The 23,535-nt window shown below is 48.1% G+C and overlaps 1 protein-coding gene across 1 annotated transcript in view; it reads left to right on the top strand.

Moving 5' to 3' along the window:
- The first annotated feature begins 6,605 nt into the window (after nucleotides 1-6,605).
- The window catches only part of SCD5 (stearoyl-CoA desaturase 5), a 156,827-nt gene continuing 139,897 nt past the window's right edge, over nucleotides 6,606-23,535 (top strand). Inside the window, exon 1 of the mRNA XM_037530577.2 lies at nucleotides 6,606-7,128. Coding sequence (XP_037386474.1) covers nucleotides 6,897-7,128 — 232 coding nt within the window. The 5' untranslated portion in view covers nucleotides 6,606-6,896. The remainder of the gene's footprint in view (nucleotides 7,129-23,535) is intronic.

Genomic DNA, 23,535 nt, shown 5'->3' with positions numbered 1-23,535 from the left:
TTATGCTTCTCTTCCCACTCTGGGACCCCACAAGCACCCTGGCTTCTTGGTCAGGCAGTTTTCATAACTATCTCAAGTCCACCTCTCTAGGATGACAAAAATAATAAAATGTGCACTGTCAGCACACACTAGGTATCAGACACTTCATTCACATGAGGGGAGAAATAGAATGAGATTATTAGGTAAATTGCATAGAGGATACTCAGCATAGGTCTATCTTAATTCTTAGATTATAAAGGATGAAACTGAAGATCTCAGAAACTGTCGCTGTCCCCAATTCACAGCTTGTTAATTCTGACAGGCAGGTCACACTCAAACCCAGCTTCATGAATGCCAAATTTGGGGCAATTTTTTTTTTAAGATTTATTTTTATTTATGCATAGAAGACCTGGGTTGTGGGCCAGAGGTACAGGGGATGAGAGTATTCACCAGAGACAGAATGGGGAGCAGAACAGGCAGATTGACTAAAATACACTGCTGAGTGGAGCAGCGGGAGAGACAGGAGAGGTCTGCCTGGGTCAGTTCCTTGGCCGGGGATCGAACTTGTGCTACAGAGGCTGCAGATAGCTTCATAGTGCTGAGACTTAACCCCTTGCGCCAAGGAGGCTACAACCGGGGGCAATTTTGAGGTACACAGGAATTTAACACAGAAGTTGCAGTTCTCCCCCTGCCTCTCCCCCCTCCCCTCCACTCTACCCCACCCAGTATCTTTGGGGGAAAAACATTCTATGCACAATCCAGAGCAAAGTGATCCAGAGCCTACTGGTTTAGACCCTGTATCTCATGCTGGAAGACTTAATTACAAAACTTCTATCCTGGGGCCTCCCTGGTGGCACAAGCGGTTAAGACGCAACCTATGAAGCTGTCCACGGCCACTGCAGCGTGAGTTCGATCCCCGGCCAGGGAGCTACCCACATGGCGCAGCAGACCTCTCCTGACTGACCCGCTGCTCCCCTCAGCAGTGTATTTCAGTCAATCTGCCTGTTCTGCTCCCTACTCTCTCTCTGGTGAATCTGCTCAGCCCCCACACCTCTGACCTGTACCCCAGTTCTTGTATGCATAAATAAGTAAATCTTTAAAATAAACAAATAAATAAATAAATAAAACTTCTATCCTGCTTAACCAACAGGGATGTTGTGGGCCAGTATCTTGGTAAACAAAACTAGTCAGAATCGCTTCAGGATCCCAATGTGAACCCCTGCCCCTCAAAACAAGCAAATATTTACATCAGCAGCCTTAAGACCCAAGGTGGGGTTCTCCCCTGAATCTGCCCACACTCACTCTAGTGTGCACTCTCACCTGCAATAAAGCTTCCCTTCTTACCTACTCTGACTCCACATAAATTATTTCCTGCACCCAAGAACCTCCGGGTCCCTGGGCACCCCCGGGCCCCATCGGTTTCACAACACTAGTTCCTATAGCCCAAATGTTAATTTCCTTCAGAAGAACATAGAGGTGAGAACTGTAAATATCTAACCTCATGAGTGAGTTTTTCTTTCTCATTACTTTCTCCTTAGACCCTGCATTTTATCCACAAATATTCTTTTTTAAAAAAGATTTATTTATTTTATATATACAAGAACCGGGGTACAGGCCAGTTGCACGGGAGTGTGGGTGAGAGGATTCACCAGAGATAGAGCAGGGAACAGAACAGGCAGACTGACGAAATACACTGCTGAGGGGAGCAGCAGCGAGACAGGAGAGATCTGCTGCGCCACATGGGACCCTCACTGGCCTGCCGGGATCAAACTGGCACTGCAGAGGCTGCAGACAGCTTCACAGCACGGTGCTCAACCTCCTCCGCCACCAGCGGAGGCCCTCCACAAATATTCTTGACACAATTTTTAAAAATCTTGACATCCTTTGAAAAAGCACAGTCTTAGATAACCTGCCAAGTTCACTCCCATCTCTGCCTTTTTTCACACACTTCTTCAAATGGGAGTCTCTGCCAAGTCATTCTCTTTTTCCGGGCCTTGTTTGATGCCACCTCCTCTGGGAAGCCTTCCTGACTATGCCAGAACACACCTTACCAAGCGTCTCTCACAGTGTTAGTAATGTTACCATTTAACACTCCTGTGTCTTCTGTCTTCTTCCTATCTTCTGTACCTGAAGCAACTTCTACACCAAGGCACAGACTGCTGGTCAGAATCTAGCATTCAGGGTATGATGGTTTTCTCTTAGTACATCTCAAAACTGTTCTTTTAGTTTATATTGATAATCTCATACTTCGTTGACAATGACAACTCTTACTTGTCCTTCCTTAGGAAGCCTTCCTTAACCCTGACGTACCTGGCTGAGTCTTTTCCAGCTAAATCTAGACACCACCTTTGGTTTCAAATTCTGGTCTGGTGAACATTCCTGTCCAATATAGCTAGTATAGCTCATCAGAACAGAATCATTAGGCCTCATCAGAACAGAATCAGTCAGTCCAGAAATAAACCTTTGTATATATGGTTAAATGATCCTCAGGGAGGGCTCACAATTTGTTTTTTGTTTTTGTTTTTGTTTTTTAGAAACAGGGAGAACAAAGCCTCACATCCCTATGGGGTAAAAGGATTCACCAGAGACAGAGTGGGGAACAGAACAGGCAGACTGACTGAAATACACTGCTGAGGGGAGCAACAGGTGAGACTGGAGAGGTCTGCTGTGCCATGTGGGTAGCTCCCTAGCCAGCTGGGGATTGAACTTGTAACGCAGAGGCTGCAGACTGCTTCACAGTGCTGTGCTTAACCCCTTGCGCCATCAGGGAGGCCAGCCAACAGCCTGTTTTAGGTGGGAAGAAGTCTTTTTCACAAATGAGGTTTGCAAAAGTGGAATTCCATATGCGAAAGAATGAAGTTGGACCCTCAGTTGACACCATATACAAAAAGTCACTCAAAAATTAACTTTAGAAGAGCTAAAACTAGAAAACTCTTACAAGAAAACGGTGAAAGGCTCAGGACATTGGACTTGGCAATTATTTCTGGGATATAACACCAAAAGCATAGTGACCAAAAGTAAAAATGGATAAATTAGACCACAACAAAATTAATTTTGTGCACCAAAGGACACAACCAACAGTGATAAGTGATAAAAAATGGTAGAAATATCCACAAATCATTTATCTAACAAGTTGTTAATATCCAAAGAATACACAGAATTTCCACAACTCAATAACAAAAAAACCAAACAACCTGATTCCAAAATGGCAAAGGACAGGAATAGACATTCCTAGAGTTGACATACAAACAGCCATCAAACAAATAAAAAGGTGCTTAATATCACTAAGGAAATGCAAATAAAAACTGCATTGAGATATCACTTCACACCCATCAGGATGACTGAAATCCAAAAAACCAAAAAACAAAAGTGTTAGTGAGGATGCACTGTTGGTGGGAATGTAAAATGGTGCCACTGCTATGGAAAACCACTATTCCTCAAAAATTAAAAATAGAATTCCCATAAAATCCAGCAATATAACTTCTAGGCATAATATCCAAAGTAATTGGGGCCTCACTGGTGGTGAAAGGGGTTAAGTCGTAGCACTATGAAGCTATCCGCAGCGACCGCAGCATGAGTTCGATTCCTGGCCAGGGAGGTGACCCACATGGTGCAGCAAACCCCTCCTGACTCACCTGCTACTCCCCTCAGCAGTGTATTTCAGTAGATCTGCCTGTTCTGCTCCCCACTCTGTCTCTGGTGAATCCTCTTACCCACCGCACCTCTGACCTGTACCCCAGTTCTTGTATGCACAAATAAATAAATTTTTAAAAAATCCAAAATAATTGAAGCAGGGTCTTAAAGAGCTGGCTGTACACATATGTTCACAGACATTATTCACAGTTGCCAAAAGATGGAAGCATCCCAGTGTCCACAGGCAGATGAAAAAGCAAAGTGTGGCCTATTCATAAAATGGAAAAGCATTCAGCCTTAAAAATGAAGGAAATATTGGCACAGCACATACAGCAAGAATGTTCTTACAACAGAGAACCTGGAAAACATTCTGGGTGAAATAAGTCAGTCTCAAAAAGACAAATACTGCCCTTACATGAGGGATTTGGAGCAGTCAAACTCACAGAAGCAGAAAGTGAGTAGTGTTACCAGGGGGAGAAATGAGCAGTTGTTTAATGGGTCTAGAGTTTCCAGATGGAAAGTTCTAGAGATTGGATGCATAATAATGTGAACTGCACACTTAAATTGGTTAGGATGGTAAGTACTTTACCCAGACATCACCCCTCTCCTCCCTCTCTAGTGTGAATTAATTGCTTCCTCCTTTGTGCCTCCACTTTTTCTCACATATAACATGATTAGGACTTTTACCACATTTTGGTATTATTTGACAGGATAAGGGTTAAAGGCCTTTGACACCCATTCTGAGGTGAAACAAATACTCCTCTACTTCTCTGGTCTTCACCAGATGTTAAGCAAAGGTGCCTATACTGAGGGTCTTTGGCAAGATGGAGTAGAGACAGTAGCCCTGAAGGCACAATATGCTCCCAGGGATGGTCATTAGCAAGGTGTGTCTACCTTGTACCTTGGAGAGGTTTCGCTCTGAAGCAGCACCTGGAGCGCCACTGCCCTTTGGCCATCCTTTCTTAGGCAGGATCTGGAAGACCTAAAGGGCTCTCTCCATTACCCTCACCACTTTCAAATGGCCCTTCCCCATCCTGAGGCCAACACTCAGAAATGATTGGCCCCACCTCATCTGGTCCTTTGGAGTGAAGAGAAGATGTTTATTCAAGATAGACTCAAGTTACAGTAGTTTAACAAATAGATGAGGTACTCCTGAGCAAGAAAGGAACTATTTTGATGCCTCCCCCAGACTCTCTCTATATACTTGATATCTAGCAAGAATTTTTTCTGATAATGCCCTGGAGCTTGCTGTTCTTCCAAGGGGATAGCTGAGAGGTTACATCTATTTGATCTGTCGTTCCTCCCTTTTGGGGAGTTCCTTTCTGGAATTACCTTTTACATGCTCGTATCCCCCGTGTCCACTATTCCTGGCACAGAGCTGGGGCCAAACAAATGACTGAATGATTAGACGGTGGAATGAATCATTACAACAACCCAGAGAGTTTTATAGCAGAGCAACAAGAGGAACTAGAGAGCCACAGGGAATATGTGCTCTGTGGGAGTGGGGAGCAGAGGTAGCAGGAAAAGAAAGTGGTTTCTCACATATTGAACAGGCTGATAAAAATCACCCCCCTGCCCCGCCAAGTTTCATGTCCTTTGTCTCACTGTCTTAAAGTATGAAAGTTATCTGGTCTCCAGGCAAATTTCCGTTCAATCCATAATTTCAGCTCTATCTGAAGCAGTATCATAACACGTCCTGATTCCACAAGCCACATGACTTGATTCACTTTTAAACTGGACATTGATTTATCTGCCTGATTGGATCTGATAAGGTCTGCTAACAAGAAGATGCTTATGTATGGCTGTTTTATGAAGTCAGTTCTTTATACATTTTTTCCTTCTCTGGAATCCTCCAAAGGACTCCTCACAATGAGTAGTCTAAAAGTGAGCTTTATTTGACAACATAAGTCAATGCAATGATTTGCCTTCAAGCTCACCTTCAGAGAATTTGCAAGCTGGAAGGAAGAATAAAGATCCCCTATGTTTCCTGGGTAAGGATATCTGTGATGGAGAGTTGCTTGGGTCACAGTGAGTTAGAACAAGAACTCAGAGCCCCTGGCCTCCAGTCCTCCTTCCTTTTCCTCCTGCTAAGTCTGCAAGGGAAGTCACATGTGCTGGGAGGCATCCAGCTCACCCTTGTCTGCATGTCTGTACAATTAAGGCTCCCTGTGGACAGCTCCATATTATCTGCATTAGGAGGAGAGTAATGAGCAGGCACGAAATTTCCGTAGGTTAATTTTCCTTGGAATATTCTGGGGGATTCCCCCCTTAAAGCCCCATTCTCCATGGTGCTGACTTGAAGGTATTGTTCCACAAACTGAGGATAAGGGGACAGTCCAGCAGAAGCAAGATTTTGCCATAAACAGAGCAGTGTTGCTGATGTGCTGCGTGTGGGGCAAAGAGCCACTGCCTGCTCACCGGCCTCGGAATCATTTATGCATCACCTAACAGGCAGTCTCCTAACTGAACACCTACTGTGTGCCTGACTGAGGGCTGCCCTCCCTCCTCCCTCATCAGGCCCAAGGAGGCTTACGAACCAGCAGGCGCAGACACTTAGGATTCTCATCCAGGATCTGGCCTTAACTTGTGCTGCGACTCAGGGCCAAGTATTTTGCGTTCTTCAACACGGTGGCCTGTGGCTTTAAAGGAAGGGGGTAAAGAAGATTTTTCCAAGGATAAAGGTATTTTTGGGAAGTGGAGGCGCACACAAAACAAGCACAGCAACAGCAGGAGTGCTGTGCCGCTTTGCGGGCTTCGGGTCCCGGGAGCACATCCACCCCACCCCGGGGAGCAGGCTGCCCGCCGCGGGTCCAAGCGACTCCCCCAGCCGGCCTCGGGGACCCCGGGCAGCCGAGGCCAGGGGGGCGCCTTTCGCTTTAAGAGCCCCACGGGCGATCCTGATTGGCTGTAGCTATGCAGGTCTTTCTTCCCCGCTCCCTGCGAGTGCTCCCTCCTCCGCCGCTCGTCTCCGCTCCTTCCACACCCTCCTCCCCCGACTCCCCTGCACCCCCTCCCGCCCCTCACACTCGCCTCCTCTTCCCTGCCGCGGAGTTGCGCCCCGGCAGCGGCATGGGTGGCGCGCCAGCAACAGATGCGGGGCGCCGAGATCTGCATCCCTAGGCCAGCCTGAACGCCGGGGGCAGAGCGGAGGCACCAGCGAAGGCGGGGACGCGAGGTGCGGGTTTCCCCCCTAAAAGGCAGAAGCCCCCGCCCCCACCGGAGAGCTCCGCGCCGGCAGAGCTCCTGCTTGCACCGCTGCCGCCGGCGCCCACCTCTCCCCAGCCATGCCAGGCCCGGCGGCCGACGGGGCCAAGGTCCCCTTCCACCGCGCCAAGGAGGAGATCCGTGCGGGGGTCGAAGGCTCGGAGGCTAACGGCGGCCCGGAGAGGCCGGACGCGCGCGGGCAGCTGCAGAACATCGTCTGGAGGAACGTCGTCCTGATGAGCCTGCTCCACTTGGGGGCCGTGTACTCCTTGGTGCTCATCCCCAAAGCCAAGCCGCTCACTCTGCTCTGGGGTAAGTCCCACCCGGGCACCGCGGCGGCGCCGGGCCAGGGCGCGCGGGGTCGCGGGGCGCCGCGGGGCTGCGGGCGGTGCGGAGTCCCCAAGCGCGCCCCCCGGCTCCGCCCGCGCGCCCTGGACCCGCTGGCCCACAGTTGCCGGTCCTTCGCGACGGACAGATATTTCTGTCCAGGTATTTCCAACTTCTGCCTCCCCCGCTGTCTGCCCGAGTAGGCGCCTTGGCCGGCTCCCGGATGGAGAGCGGGAGGGACCCGGAGTCCTGCGGCGCCGCCGCTGTGCGCAGAGGCGCGCGAAGGGAGACGCCAGGCGCTGGCTGATCCCCACTTCCAGCGGGGAGGACCCGCGCGGTGATCGCGGCGCCAGTGCGGCTCCCCGGGGCTGTTTGATCCGCCGCCTGCAGCTTCTCAGTGCAGCTTCTCAGCGTGCTCCGCGGCCACGGACCTTGGGGCCGAGTTAAGGACAAGAAAGGGAGTGGAGAGGTGGGGTGACCGCGCAGGAAGGTCTTGATTTTCGCTCACCAGATGGAAGGAAACTGTTCCCTTCTTGCCCCTGCAAGGCCCCTACCCTTGACCCCTGCGTGATTTGCAGCTGCATTTCTGTGATCCCAGAAGTTTCTCGGCAAACAAACGGAGCCCAAGGAGAATGCTCTGCGCCGCCCCCTCCCCAGCCCCCGACAAAGCTTCGACTGTGGTGGTGCAGAGTCCCCTGCAGGCCCTGTCCCCCTTCTGACCAATACAGGTCTATCGCCTGTACCTGTAGCTTCCCGCCACCCTTTTTCCTAGCACCCATAAACCTGCAGACAGGGGAGGGAATCCTGGAGACAACCCGACCCCCCCCCCCGCACCCCTACAGGACTCCCCTGGACCTCTGGACCACCTCGATGACCCCCTCACTGGTTTTGTCTTTAGTCACCCTAGAGACAGTAGATAGGACAAAAGGGGCACCCTCTAATATCCTGGGCTAAGAATTTCTTCTAGGTAACCCAAGAAGCCCATTCAGCGCTGTCTCCAAGATCTCTAAGGAATGGGGCCAGGAGAAACACAACCCACTTTTATTTCCAGAGGGGAAGAAGAGAAGACTTCTTGCCATGAAGCTTCTTATTTGGCACAGGGCCAGCTTCAGATGCCTAGGTGGAGAATGGGGCCACTCAGGTTCCACACTTTCCCTTGAAACTGTGCAATCCCTGTTCTTGGAAGCAAACCCTATCAGAGCTAGAGTACATCTAAGGAGGGGTGTGTCTGAGGGAGGGAACAGAGTTGAGGCTTGGTGAGAGGGGGAGGGTCTTTGGAAATCTACGAAACCTTTTAAAGGTTTCAACCTAAATCTCTTTTTGACTTCCTGCTCCTCCTACCCCCAGGCAATGCACTTCCTCAATTCTGTGTCCTTTTCATCAAGGTTTTTGTTTTGGGTTGTTTTAATTCTCAGTTTGCATTCCTTCTGTAATTTTTAAATGTTAGACTGTAAGATGTTCAGCCATTGCTTTGCAGACACCCCCACACTGCCAGCAAAAACCCTTATAGCCCTAGAGCCTCCATGGAGCTCCTCCTCACCCTCTCAGGCCCATGATGTGCCCTTGGATTTCAGAGCCCACCTGCTTCCAATGCTCTTAATATCTGCAGTGTCAGAGAGTTCAGGGAGACATGAGTACTTAAAATATTATTTTACATGCCGGGTACTCCACAGAGCCCACAGGCTCCACTCCCTACAGCCACCAAACCCTGTTGCCCCTGGCACCACCAGGAGCCAGATTTGCCAGTTCACTCCTGCCTTTTCCAATACTGCTCTCCGTGGTGAACATAGAATCTTTATTTTGAAAGCCCTTGGCCGGAAGAAGCCTCCTAGCCCCAGACTCCTCCAGCATCTTTGGAAAAATTAACTCAGTGCAAGAACTGGGTTCTCCTTTGTGAGGGATTTTGCCAAACCCCATTCTTGTACCTCCCTGCAGAGTCTTCTGCCTTACTTACTTTTCATCAACTCCATTCTCTGAATATAAGTTGTCTCCTGACCTGTGCCACATTACCTCCATTAAAACAAAACAAAACAAAACAAAACCAGACAGTTGTGGCTATGGTAGTTTCAAGGCCCAAAATTGTGGCTTAGAAATATTCCAAACAAACGAATCATTCAAACAAATGAATGAATAATATCTTTTTTAAAAAAATATTTATTTATTTATTTATTTATACAAGCACTGGGTACACTCAGAAGCGCGGGAGGGTAAGAGAATTCACCAGAGTCAGACTGGGGAACAGAATAGGCAGACTGACGAAATACACTGCTGAGGGGAGCAGTGGGCGGCAGGAGAGGTCTGCTCGCCAATGTGGGACCCTCAGCGGTGGCGGGGAATCGAACCGGCCTTGCAGAGGCTGCGGGCAGCTTCGCAGCCCAACACTCAACCACTGCGCCACCAGGGGAGGCCCACCTGAATAATATATTGTGAGAAGAAAACATGAGGGGCAGAGATCAGCCAAGGGGGTTATGCTGATGGCTAAGCTACACAGGGCAGAGGGCCGGGGCTCAGGGTTAATTTCAGAGAAAGTTCAGTGCCTTGACCCACAAATGTCCCCCAGCTGAATGCCTTTTTCACTACCCCCTCCACCAGCCCTGTCTAGCTTTAGGGCTGAGTTCATGCCCCAGTGGTTGCTCATCCTCTTCGGGGACCTGGGTTGTCAAGGAAATAGTCTTCGCCCATCTATTTCATTCCACCCCTCACCCCAGGTGAGGTTGCCCTAGAAACAAGAAGCATCCATGCAGTACACCCAGCAGAGGGGGTGTGAGGTGTGCAGTGTGCGGGAGTCATTTGTGTGGTGATAAAATGTCATCCACGAAAGATCCATCAACCTCCACCAGTGCCTATCCCCCAGCTTTTTATCACTCTCCTTTGGACGAGATCCAGTTGTTTTCCTTTCTTATCCTTCCTGTTTTCTGAGTGGGCAGACTGTCAGAACGGAATGCTCCTTGTGTCCCCAGGTCCAGAGGGATGAGTTTATGAGTTTCAAGGACACAAAGTTAATTCCAGTTGGAGTTAAAAATCTTTGCCTGAAGGCCTGAGCTCACAAAAGTGCCTATATTGAAGATTTGGGGCCAAAGAGCTTGTTAGTCCAGGCCCTGAATTTAGATGAGTATTAATAGAACAGGGGAGTATGGAATGAGGGTCACAGTATTGTGGTAGAAGACCTGGGGCTCCTTCCCAGCGGGGCTTTTCCCTGATTTCTTCCAGGCGTTCTGTGTATTGCTTTCCAGAAACATCAGGGACTTTTCTGGTTTCTCTGGAAATGTCAAGTCCCCTAAATGTTCCCCATGGTGACATCACAGGTTCTTTCCTCACTGGACAGTACCTTGTAGGCAAGCAGTAATTTGCCCTGCTGACACTTTCCATCCTGCACCAGGCAAACATGACAATTTTCAAGGTAGATACAGACTTCTCTGATGCCCTCCGGGTGCTGGAGCATCTGGACCATTCTGAGTGGGATTCAACCTGTAGTAAGGAAGCTGAGAAGTATTAGGAACTACTAACAAGGCAGTCTAGGGGGTAGGAAGGCAGGACAGGCTGGGGTTTGGGAGGTGCTGGTCCACCAGTCCAATTCTGTCCAATTCTGAAAGTTGCCCAAAGATGAGCTTTCTTTTTTCAGGCACTGGGAAACCTCCATCCACCTTTTGGGGTGATCTTGGTTTCTTGGTAGATTACGTTTTTTTTCATCAAGTCCCTAAAGTTGTTGAGGAACCCCAAAAATATGTGGGTTTTCAAGGGTGAGAAAGGCTCAGCAGAGTCAGCCCTGTATGTGAATCCCAGCTCACCTACTGACCAGCTACATGGTCTTGGATGAATGAACAGCTCTGAATCTCAACTTTCTCACCTCTGAAATGGATATTTTAATACTACTTGCTTATGTCGTTGTGAGGAGTAAATTAGATCATATATGTGAAGTATTTAGCACTGTGCCTGGCCCTTGGCTGGTGTTCAGTAGTTACTAGTTGTCATTATTATTGTTGGTCCCGAAACTGGCTCTTTTTCTTTAGTAGGAGGGAAAAAAAGCTCTCTTGCAGCACAATAAATACTGTACTCTGAAGCTGTCACAGAACTTGGCTTCGTTACCTCTCTTGCATGGAAAAGATGGCTTTCACTTTGAAAACAAGGATTCTTTTTCAAAATCCCCCAAAGTGAAATGAACACAAATCCCTCTTGTAATTCCTCCCTCCCTCATATCCTTCTCGTTTATTCTATCTTCTTCCTCTTTTCCCCCCAAAGACGACTCTTTTGTGAATAAGAATCTTTTTTTTATTCAGTTGACAACTCACCTGGTCTTTCGTGTTTTTCTTTTGGGTTTTTTGAACACAGTCCATTGCAAATGCTGTAATAACAGGGTCAAATCCCTTCTCTCAATGTCTCAGGGTCTCAGATTTGCCTTGTTATTTCTCACTCCCCATCTCCTTGAGTCATAAAAAATCTTTAATGCTCAATGAAATCACTAAAAAGCTAAAAAACATAAATGAGTCTTCCTTTTAAACCCTGTAATTCTCAGTCTATTGTTATTGCAACTCTTGCATTTTTAATAAACGGGCAGCACTATGGGCCTTCCCCAAGGGTGGAGTGCGGCGGAACCGGAGAATGGAGTGTGCTTTTGCTGGCTTAATAGTTCCAACAAATATAAATAGAGGTTGAGGTTAACATTATTAACTCATTTTTTCCCCTAAAACTGGTCAAGGTCACTGCAGACTGCATTGTGATGTGAAATAAGAATAGTGCTGCAGAGTGGAAACCAGACCGCAATCTGGGCCTTGTCACTTAGCTCAACTTCAGACATGACGGTGTCCACTTGGTGAGCCTGGTCTCCTGGCCTGTGATTTGGGACAGTGATACTGAGCTGAAGGTTGTTTTAAGAAGTGGGACACATGTTGGAGGGCCTGGCAGAGAGTGGACACTCAGTGCTTCGTGCTCTCATTGCCTCCCACGGTGGGGGCCTGAGTGATGAAACCCTCGCCGGCTTCCTCAGCTTTGAGTGCTTGTGGCTCGATTATAAGGCACACCCCCCCTTTTTTTTAAGGATTTATTTATTTATGCATACAAGAACTGGGGTACAGACCAGAGGTGTGGGGGGTGAGAGGATTCACCAGAGACAGAGTGGGGAACAGAACAGGCAGACTGAGTGAAATACACTGCTGAGGGGAGCAGTGGGTGAGTCAGGAGAGGTCTGCTGCATCATGTGGGTCAGCTACTTGGTCAGGGATCGAACTCATGCTGCAGAGGCTGTGGACAGCTTCATAGGTTACGTCTTAACCCCTTGTACCACCAGGGAGGCCCAAGTTACACCCTTTTAATTCAAATGTTTGATCATAATCTTGTAGTAACATTTTGGTTCTCGCCTTACCTAGTTTTATGTATTGTATACATTACAATAATTTTGTGTATTCTAATTGTAAAATCAAACATTTCTTGAAAAGCCATTGATAGATTGATAAGCAGATGACAGCCGTGATGATTTAAGGTTTTCCCAAAGACAGCCTCGCCTTTGGGTGACATTGTGCTCTTGAGCTTTGATTTTGATACTGTGTCTTTGGCTGTGCAGTCTCCCTGTCTCTCTGCTCTCAGATGCCATGTTGCTGGGGACATGCCACACCCTTGGGGCTCAGGGAATGGGCTTTGGAGTCAGAGGGCCTCGGTTCAAAGTCAAAGCCCCCCCTGTTCAGCTTTGGGCAGATCACTTGCCCTCCCTAACCACAGTGTCCCCAACCGCACAACTAGGGTTACAGCAGCACAACCACATCAGATCCTGCTGGAATGAGATGAAACCATACAGCAAAGACCTTGGCCTGGAAGTTGACAAATGTTAGCCTTTGTGCCCGGCCACACGTTCCCATGGTGCTTCACTTCCCTTTTCCTTTGGTTTGGCTCAACCCTTGGGGGCTGAGACTTGTCCCAGCCAACCCCTTGGTCAGAAGGCCCTGGTCATAAGTGAAGACAGTTTGTCTCTGATTTCATCTCCCTGGCAGGGCAAGGGCGGCCACACGGCAGGTCCCAGCTGTCCGCACAAGAGTTCGTTGTCTATTTGCTTCATGTGTGAGTGTCCTGGAGAGGGATCCTCGCAGTGAAACGTGCATGTTCAGTCACACAGTCCTTCCTTCACTAATTCATTCCTTTTTTCCATTCCAATGTTTAATCAAAAGTGGCTGCAATCTCAGTCCATTGGAGATCCTTTAAAATTTTGGACCCTTTAAAAATTTCAGAATCCTGGACCTCCAATGACACCTACTGTAGGAGAATCTCTAGGAGTGATGTCCCGGCCTTATTTATTTATTTTTTGTCATTCAGATGTTTCTGATACATAGCTGAACTGAGAACCGTGCTTTAATTCCCTTGTTCAATAATATTTATTTATTATTTTTTGAAGATTTATTTTATTTATGCATCATAGAACTGCTGGGGTATAGGCCAGAGATGTGGGGGCAGTGAGAGGATTCACCAGAGACAGTGGGGAGCAGAACAGGCTGATCTACTGAAACACGTGGCTGAGGGGAGCAGAGGCAGCGGAGACAGGAGAGGTCTGCTGTGCCATGTGGGTCAGCCCCCCCGGCTGGGCATGGAACTCATGCTGCAGTTGCTGACAATAGCTTTATAATGCTGAGACTTACCCCCTTGCGCCACCACGGAGGCCCTCAATTATATATATTTTTAAAGATTTTATTTATTTATACAAGAACTGGGGTACAGGGCCTCCCTGGTGGCGCAGGTGGTTGAGTGCCATACTGTGAAGCCGTCCGCAGCCTCTGCAGCGCGGTTCGATCCCGGCTGGCCGGCGAGAATCCCACATGGCGAAGCAGACCTCTCCTGTCTCGCCCACTGCTCCCCTCAGCAGTGTATTTCCTCAGTCTGCCTGTTCTGTTCCCCACTCTCTCTCTGGTGAATCCTCTTACCCTCCCACGCATCTAGCCTGTACTCCAGTTCTTGTATAAATAAATCTTTGAAAAAAAAAAGAACTGGGGTACAGGTCAGAGGTGCAGGAGGGTGAGACAATTCATCAGAGACAGAGTGGGGGGCAGAACAGGCAGACAGATGGAAGGCACTGCTGAGGGGAGCAGCGGGTGAGGTAGGAGAGGTCTGCCGCGCCATGTGGGTCTCTCCACAGCCAGCCGGGAATCGAACCTGTGCTGCAAAGGCTGTGGACAGCCCCACAGCGCGGTGTTCAACTTGCTGCTTCACCAGGGAGGACCGGCCCTCAATAATATTTATAACTCACCTGTTACCTGCCAGGCACTGGCACTATCTCTGGCCTCATAGCACTTAAACCCCAGTTGGAGAGACAGGCGAGGTTCATAGGTGATAACCGGCAAGGCAGGATTAGTTACAGGACACCAGCTTGGGGGAGACCGGGAGCCTCCCCAGGCGCTGGTAGCAGGAACGAGTCTGGCAGAGGCTGCTTGCAGAGGGATTTGGGTGATGTGGCTTTGCAGCCACAGTAAAGGCTCAAGCAGAGCTCGCAATGAGAGTGGGCAGGTTGTTCCAGGACCTGATGGTTCTGCTGAGGTGAGAGTGAGTGGGGAGAGAGGGCCTGGGGGTGACCAGGGGCCAGATCCTAGGGAGGAAGACTCAGGAGGACTGGGAGAATGGGCTTGTGGAGAGGCTGCCCTCCAGCCCATCTGACTCTTGCCGTCTTGTCTCTGCCCATCACACACACCCATGGCTTTTACTCTGATGGAATGATCTGGAGCCCAATTTCCAGACCAGACACCCGAAGTTCTTTAGCAAAGATTCAGTTTGGAACAGGAGCAGCCCTTGCTGGGAGCAGGTGCGCAATGGAGGCTCCTCTGTCAGCTTGGGATTAATGTCACTGTTGACATTACATTTTTATTTTACAGACTCAGAACTACTGTTCTAGAACTAGGTCACTAAATTGACCCAACGATACAACCATCCACTTATACCAGACCTGAGTGCCATCCTTTCCCCCTTTCTTCCTCTGTTCTCTGCTCTTTCCTATGTCTCTAAAAGGTACATATGTGTAGAGGGGCTTGTTCTTACCTCACATCCTCCCTCGAACCCTAATTTAACAGCTGGTTCTCACTAACCCACATTTCAGGCCTGCTCCCCATCTCCTCAGATGTTGGGAAAACTGCAGTCTGATGCTTACTAGGAAAGGTTGGAGGCCCCCATGGGTCCAGCTGTCTGCAATGGCCCAGCTGTGTCAACATCACCTGGGAGCTTGTTAGAGATAAAGAATCTCAGGCCCCTTCCCCGACCTAATGAAACAGTATCTGTATTTATTTATTTTTTATTTTTTTAAAAGATTTATTTATTTATGCATACAAGAGCTGGGATGCAGGCCAGAGGTGTGGGGGTGTGTGTGAGAGGATTCGCCAGAGACAGAGTGGGGAACAGAACAGGCAGATTTGGGATTTCTGAAAGGCACTGCTGAGGGGAACAGCGGGCAAGTCAGGAGAGGTCTGTTCCATGTGCATAGCTTCCTGGCCAGGGATCGAACTTGGTGCTACAGTGGCTGCGGATAGCTTCATAGGTTGTGTCTTAACCCCTTGTGCCACCAGGGAGGCCCAGGATCTGTATTTTAATAAGATATCCAGGTGACTCGTCTACACATAACGTTAGAGACACACCCCCCAGCCTCAAGTCTAGCCGCTGGTTGAAAATTCAGTCAAGTTGAACCTGAGTGGGACTTTCGCCTTTTAATGGCCTCCCCTCCTCCCCTTCTGCCTCCTTGTAGCTTATTTTAGAACATGTCAGGATCCTGCCTCTCTTGCCAACAAAAGGCTGTTGCTAAAATCTTTCAGCCGACAGCAGCAATGTTTAATTCATGGGCTAGAAAATTAATTTTATTTTCATGAATAGAGCTGGGGAAAAATAACAGGGAGGTTCTGTGCATGGCCTTTGGGAATTCAGCTTGTCTATTTAACAGATGAACTGGTAAAGGTGAGGAAGCCTCAGGGGAGGGCTGCTTTCCACAAAATTAAGAAGCACATTGTAACAGGATGCTTTTAGCTGCAAATAGGACAAAGCTCATCTTCACATGACTTCAATGATAAAGATTTCTAATTTTGCTGATAAACTCTTGAGGTAGGGCACTTCTGGGATGACCGAAAGGTGTCATCAAAGAGGTTTCGTTTCTGCCATGGTCACCCTGTCAAATTGAATTATCCTCATTGCTACAACATGGCTGCCAGAGTTCCAGGCAACAACGGAATTACACCTGTGTCCTACAGGTCAAGAGAGAGGCTGCCCTTATCTGAAGTCTCATTTTATGAGAGAAATCCTTTCTTGGTTGCGTCATACCTGATGCTCCCTCAGATCTCTGCAAGATTGTACCTCAAACCCTATGTTAAATCAGTCATTGGCAAGGGATTCAACCTTGTCAGGGTTGCCCACTGAGCAACAAGGGAGTAAGGGGATTAAGAGCCAAACAAATCCACACTCTGCTTGAAGATAGCTTGGGATAGCCCTCAGTTCTGCCTCAGAAGCTTCCATTTCTCCCTCTTGACTTTCCCTCTTTGGTGTCTTCTCTATTCCCTGGAAAGGCTCTAGTTTCTTTTCATTTCCTTTTTCTTTTCTTTTTTTTTCTCCAAAGATTTATTTATTTATACAAGCACTGGGGTACAGGCCAGAGGCACAGGAGGGTGAGAGAATTCACCAGAGACAGAGCAGGGAGCAGAACAGGCAGAAGGACTGAAACACACTGCTGAGGGGAGCAGGGGGCAGGAGAGGAGAGGTCTGCCGCACCATGTGGGTCTCTCCCTGGCTGGCTGGGAATCGAACCAGCACTTGCAGAGGCTGCGCTCAACCCGCTGTGCCACCGGGGAGGCCCATCTTTGTTTGTGTTTTAGAAGTATAGCATCCCCACTCGGATGTTGTCCCCACACTGCTTCCACCGCCAGAGTACCCGAGGCTGACTATCACAGTCCTTTTGAGCACCCCACTTTGTTCCCCCTTCCGCTCTCCACCCCGCCAAGGGCTCTGTTTTCTGTATTTTATGTCTTAGTGTGTTCTTCCCCTCTGTTTCCTCCCTGCTAGGCTTGTCTAAATCCTGCTGTGTTGTCCTTACAACCAGTATCTTTTCCTTGAGGCTCTGAGCTGGTCAGTGGCACTTCTGCCTCCCCCAGACCCAGCACTCAGCTTCTTCCCGACAGTGCTGGGTGCTGGGTGAAGGAATGAAGGTATAAGTGAATATAGGAGTTTAATCACTGTGTGATCAAAGGAAGTTGCCTTTTGTCCCTTCATTTTAGGAATGTTTTCTCTTGGTTCGAGAACTCTCTGTGTGATTTGGAGGAAGAACTGAGAAGAGGTTCTCCTTTCTCAAAGCCCCAGACATTGCATGCCCTTTGGTAGCAGTGTCTGACCTCGCGAGGGCTTACAGATCTCTCTTTTGCTCTTCTGGGCTTTTCTATGCTGTTAGGCTGGGGAAGATTGCTCTGGGCACAACGAACTGCCAGTCCCCTGAGGGAGAAATGAATTAAACAGAAAAAGATGGAAACAAGTGACGTGGAATGTGTTCTCTCACAAGGTTTTCCCTGGTGAGAATCTCCCCACAGTGATAGTTTTCTGGGTTGGTCATTTTCTTCATGTTGCTGGTGACGCAGCCCTTCAGTGATGAAGTCAAGACCAACTTTCTGTTCTCTTGCCTCAAATTTAACTTAAAAGGGCATTTAAAAGTCCACTTATCCTCAGAGTTTCTTTTTATTTATACAAGCAACCTAGATTTGAAGTATCTTACTTAAGGAGGAAGGTGCTAACAATGTGATGAGGGAAACAAAGCAATAGCTTTTGTCTTGAGTATTTGTCATTATTATTACTATTATTATTTTTTTACATCCTTGTTAATTTTTGGACAGTATAGGATTTCTCCCCAAAGTCCTCTACCATAGTCCATTGTTCTCTGTCCCTCCCCGCCCCTCCCCCATCACCCTCCCTGGCTTGAGTATTTGAAAGTGCAGACAGGGGGAAATATGCAGACAGTGTGGAAAACTCTAGTGTGGCCATTGTGTAAAACCTTTGAGTCAAAATCTGCATGTAAAGTGCCTGTTTAAGGTAAGTGCTTAATCAGAGGCACCGTGGGTGATTGTTGAGTGGCTGTATTAGGAGCTGGTCGTTACTGTACATCCCACTTAGGTGACACTGATGTGGTAATCAAGATTTCTGGGGCTGTGAAAATTCCCTGAGATTCCCCTTGAAATGGAGGGTGGAGGAGGAGGATTAAATTCCAGTGGGCTTGGAAGTGTCCAGAACATTTCCAAGGCAAAAAAACAAGCTTAGAGAAGTCGGTTTAACTAACATTTTTCCTGTAGCTCTGTCATGTGGATATCATCATATACTTGCAATTTGCCTGTGTTTGCGTAGCTTTGTTCCCTGAAGGGATAATAACTTACAAATGAAACCTGTGGCCTAAATGGGCAAGGCCTCCTCCCATAGCACCCTTCACCTCATCATTGAAAAGCATTTATCAAGCAAACAATTAATTATTGATGACCTGAGCCAGGCATTGTGTTAAAAACAACAACCACCCTCCTGGCTTTTGTAACTCAGAGGGCCGGCTCTGACTTGCCTCCAGTAATGTCAGCAATATTGGCGTGGATAGAAAATGGAAAATACTCTTCTTTAAAAGTTGCACACGTGAAATTAGAAATGTTTCTAAACTTTAACTGTTTCGTGGAATGATTGGTTATCCACCCCTCAAATAAATATGCTCACAAACTTTGCAGGTGGTGACAATGAAGCTCATCTCTATTCTCAGCCTATGACTCACTTGAATGTCCCTGAAAGCATTTGTTTTGCCCTGGAGTCTCTATAAGCAAAAAGGAGATATTTATTAGCAAGAGTGAATAATGCCCAAATATCTCCTTCCTTCTATTTCCCACTCCAAAGCCATTGTGCTTGGCTCCATGGCTCCTGGAAAGTGGGTGAGTCATTAACATTTTTGAATTATGCTCAAATTACTCCAGGATCTTGACTCCATCTGGAGCTCTGGAGGGAGTTAAGTCACTACCTTCTGCGTATAGACTGGATATGAACCTAAACTTGGCATAGCCCTCATGAGGGTTAGAATAAGCCACAGTTATTAGAGCTAATATTCCCTCATGCACAGAGCTGAAATTCAATCAGTCTCTACCACTGTGGCTCTCCCAGTTGAAACAGTAGGAACCTGTTGGCTTCTGAGTTACTCCTGCTATTCCTACCAATCTAGAAACTAAAAGATAAATGTCTGACCCAGTCATAGGGCTTAAATCTGTATCTGTTCTGATTGGTTTTGATTGATTGGTGAGTGTCTTTTGGTTGTCAGATATTTTAACTATCATCTCTGCCTATGAGTCCTCTTGTTACCAGATCATTATATGACCTCCAGCCTGTATTCCTTCACTACTCTATTCTAATTGAATGAGAACTTAAATAAAAAACAATGTATCATTCTGGCCTATGTTTATATCCCCAAACCATGTAAGGAAAGGCATTAAAGCTCAATCTTAATTCTGGGATAGTAATTCACCTGTCCTCATAAAAAATCCTTTTGTGATAGAGGCAATGTGTCTCGAAAAGGCATTTTTTATATTCTAGTTTATAACTGCCTTTAAGTAAGATTTCTGCTGGAAAGATTTGATGTTAATTTTGTCATCACAGGGTAACCTTGTACCAATAAGACAGTAAAGCCATATCTTTAGGTGTTGGGAGTTGAAGGACATGTGGGAGGACAGCACCACAACTTAGGCCGCACTCCTGGCCTCCTTACCATAATCTCAGCTCTGGCTAGCCCAGGGTTGGGGCCACTCCACCCACCCAAAACTTGGTACAGAAAATTGTTTTCGTGAGAGAATATTTCAGACATATACACAACTAAAGAGAATGGAGTCTGGGGATTTTTTTCTTTGTAATTTTTAATTATTATTATTTTCCTATATTGTTTCAGACACAAAACAATTGTGAGGTCAGGGAATTTGAACTCCCATATGCAAACATTTTCTTTTTTTTTTAAGATTTATTTATTTATTTATACAAGCACTGGGTACAGTCAGAAGCGTGAGAGGGTGAGAGAATTCACCAGAGACAGAGCGGGGAGCAGAACAGGCAGACTGATGAAGCACACTGCTGAGGGGAGCAGTGGCAGGAGAGGTCTGTCACACCATGTGGGACCCTCGCCGGCTAACCAGCACTGCAGAGGCTGCAGGCAGCTTCACAGCCCAGCGCTCAACCGCTGCGCCATTAGGGGAGGCCCAAACATTTACATCTTATCCGATTTGCCGTGTGGTATTCTCCATGTATGTGCTTTGTATGTGTGTGTATATTTCTGAACCATTCGAGATTAAGTCAGAGATACCTTCCCCTTTTGTCTCCAAATGTTTCAGTATGTATTCCCTAAGAATAAGAATATAATTACAGTTCAGTTATCACAATCAGGAAATTTAACCATGGTGTTTTCTCATCTACAGTGGAGAGTAAAATGTCATTAGGTATCCTAGTAATGTCCTTTATAGCTTTTTTTTCCCCTCTTGGATTAGGTTGAAGCAAATTCCAGACAATTGCACCTGTGAGTACCTAATTATTGAGTATTTGTTGGGGTAATCCTGGCTACATCATCCACATGGTAAACCTCAGCTGGGGAGCCATCTTTTCCCTACTAACTTCCCCAGCTGTGTGGCACAAATAGCTTTGAGAAGCAGTTTTCTAAAGTGAAACTGGGTAAGAATGAGAAGCAGATTAGGTAATGAGCAAGTCAGGGCCCTCAGTGTGGTGTGCGGACTGTCTGCATCGGGGTCTTCTGAGCTGCTTGTTGAATGCACAGATTTGGGGGCTCCTCCCAGATCTGCAGAGTGGGAGCTGGACCCAGGACTTGCCACAGGTGACTCTTACACCTTGTGAGTTGGAGGCGCATGGTCCCAGGAGCACGTGGCCTGGGAATGGTGCTGTGTCCTCAGCGTTACACACGGCAACCCCCTGCCCCTTAAGACTCTATGTCGCATCACCTGAAATCCCAGCAGCCTGAAATTCCTTAGGCTTGTTCCAAAGCAGCATCTTAGGAGTGTGGCTAGCAGGTGCTCACACATGTGTGACATTTTATACATTTTCTCCTAACCCCGGGCTGTGACTGGGAGGGAGGGGCAACTTCACTGGTGGGACAGGAGTAAAATGGAAAGAGGACCAGTGATTCTCTTTTCATTGGTGGTCCCATACCTCCAGTGATAGGACTTGGAGGATGCTTTGTGGGGGTGGGATGAGCTTGTTTTTTGGGGGGTGGAATGGGGAGAGGTGCTTGGATCGTCCCTTAGGTGCCAGTAGGAAAACTATTCAGAAGAGTGGGGGGAATAAGAAAAACCCTGCAGAAAGCCTCAAATAGCCCTAGGCAGAAACCTTGTGGGGTCTAATTCAATGCAGTAGCATCTCCCCAGTGTCACCCCCCTCCCAGCCCTCCCCCCCACACAAAAGGACCAACCCAGCATTGGAGTCATGTCAGCTCATCAGTTCCCTCCCAGAAGTAGACTAGGGTGCTGGTGCTGTAAATCCACTCTATGGAGAAATGTCTGGGTCTAGTCAATTCATTCATTTTTAGTGTGAAGATGAAAAGAAGCCGACTGTGAGATCTCTTTCATTTCTGGAGTCAGTGGCTTTACAGTCATCTTCATTTGCCAAAGAGCAGACCCTTCAGTCATGCTCCTCCTTTTCAGGTAGGCAGAGCCACGCTGCAGCTTTGCTGTGAGACACATTTTAGGGGGCATTCTGGACCCAGGCCCCTCTATACCCTGAGATACAAGGCCCTTTGTAGATGTTCTGAGCCAGCAACAATGACAATGGATGGGATGACAACTGGTTGGAGATGGTAGCTGTGCAGCCTGAGGCTGGCAGAGGAGGTTAGTTCATCCTAACCTGCCTCCTGTCGACGTGACCGTGTGACATGGGTGCTGGCACTGGCCCGAAGCCCCTCCCCTGCAGACATCCAAGTGGGAATTTCAGTTCCTCCTGCTTTGAACTTCTGTGTTCTCTTAAAATGGAGGTTCTCTTTACCAGTCCCTTTTTCTCCAGCCACAGCTGGTGCTTGATCTCCTGGGCCTGGCCAGCCTTCTTCAGGGCAGCCCCCGCTCAATTTCTGCCATTCAGTGATGAGAGTGCAAAGAGAAAGAAGTGGCAGGGAGCCTTGCAAACCCATTGATGCCTGGAGTCTTCGTGGGGAAGAAGAAATGCAAGCTCTAAAAGCAAAGTGGCCCTTTGGCCCTGCGCCCAAACTGCCCCTGCTGTGAGGGGGGCCTACTGTGAGGGGGGCCTGCTGTGAGGGGGCCCACCCCTGGAGAAGCAGTTGCCAACCTCTGGCCTCCTGGGGCTGCCAGGTGCTTCTCCAGCCTAAGGGCCGGAGGCAAGATTTTGGACTCAACATTTTGCTGATTAGCTGCAGTGCTAATCTTCCGGGTCGCCCCCTGGTCAGAGCCATTGCTAGTGGGTATTAATTGAGTTTATGACAAAAACATATTTTATTTTATTTTTTTTTTTTTATTTTTTTTAATAATTTTTTTTTTTATAGAGGCATGTTTTTATTTATTTGTTTGTTTTGTTTTTGTTTATACAAGCACTGGGTACAGTCAGAAGCGCGGGAGGGTGAGAGAACCCACCAGAGCCAGAGCGGGGAGCAGAGCAGGCAGAAGGACCGAAGTACACTGCTGAGGGGAGCAGCGGGCGGCAGGAGAGGTCTGCGCGCCATGTGGGACCCTCCTCCGGTGGCCGGGGAGCAGCCGGGGACCGAACCGGCGCCGCAGAGGCCGCGGGCAGCTTCGCAACCCAGCGCTCAACCGCTGCGCCACCGGGGAGGCCCCCAAAAACATATTTTAAAGCATGAAAGAGGTTTTCTCCAGGCACCGTTGTGGTGATGCTGAGTAGGCAAACGGGCTCAGTTTCAGGAGCAGCAGGAGCACTTCTGGGATGTGCTCTCCCACCTGCTCGCAGGCAAGCAGGACCAGAGATTTCCTTGTCTTATTAACTTCCGTTTCCCACATATTTGTGCACATGGGCCTAGCGCGGGCCAGGTGCTGGAAGTCACAGGGAAACAAGCTATCCTGCCAGCCCATGAATTGCCCACAACCTATAGGGGCGGCGACCCCAGCCAGTTATAATTTATTCTGAGTGCCAGGACAGGGGTGCAGGGAGGGTCTGAAGAGGGGACCTTGGAACTCTCATCCACACAGCACTAACCCTATACAGTAGTAACAGGGCCACAATACCTGCAATTCTGAAGAACATCTACAAAACTGTGGAAGCAAATCTCTTTCATAACCAGTTTAGAGGGAAAACAATCCAGGGAATTCACTTGGTGGCAAGTCTGACCTGAACTATCCCGCTTAGTCTGCATCTTCACATGCATGTGTGTGACGACGGGCCTCCTAGGACATTACCATGGGGCACAGGCCCTCTGTCACCTTTCTAAAATCT

Source organism: Talpa occidentalis, unplaced genomic scaffold, assembly GCF_014898055.3.
Source record: "Talpa occidentalis isolate TD23 unplaced genomic scaffold, MPIMG_talOcc4v2.1 talOcc4.6, whole genome shotgun sequence".
NCBI lineage: Eukaryota > Metazoa > Chordata > Mammalia > Eulipotyphla > Talpidae > Talpa > Talpa occidentalis.
The sequence above is the reverse complement of the archived record's forward strand: the minus strand, read 5'-3'. Positions and strand labels throughout refer to the sequence as shown.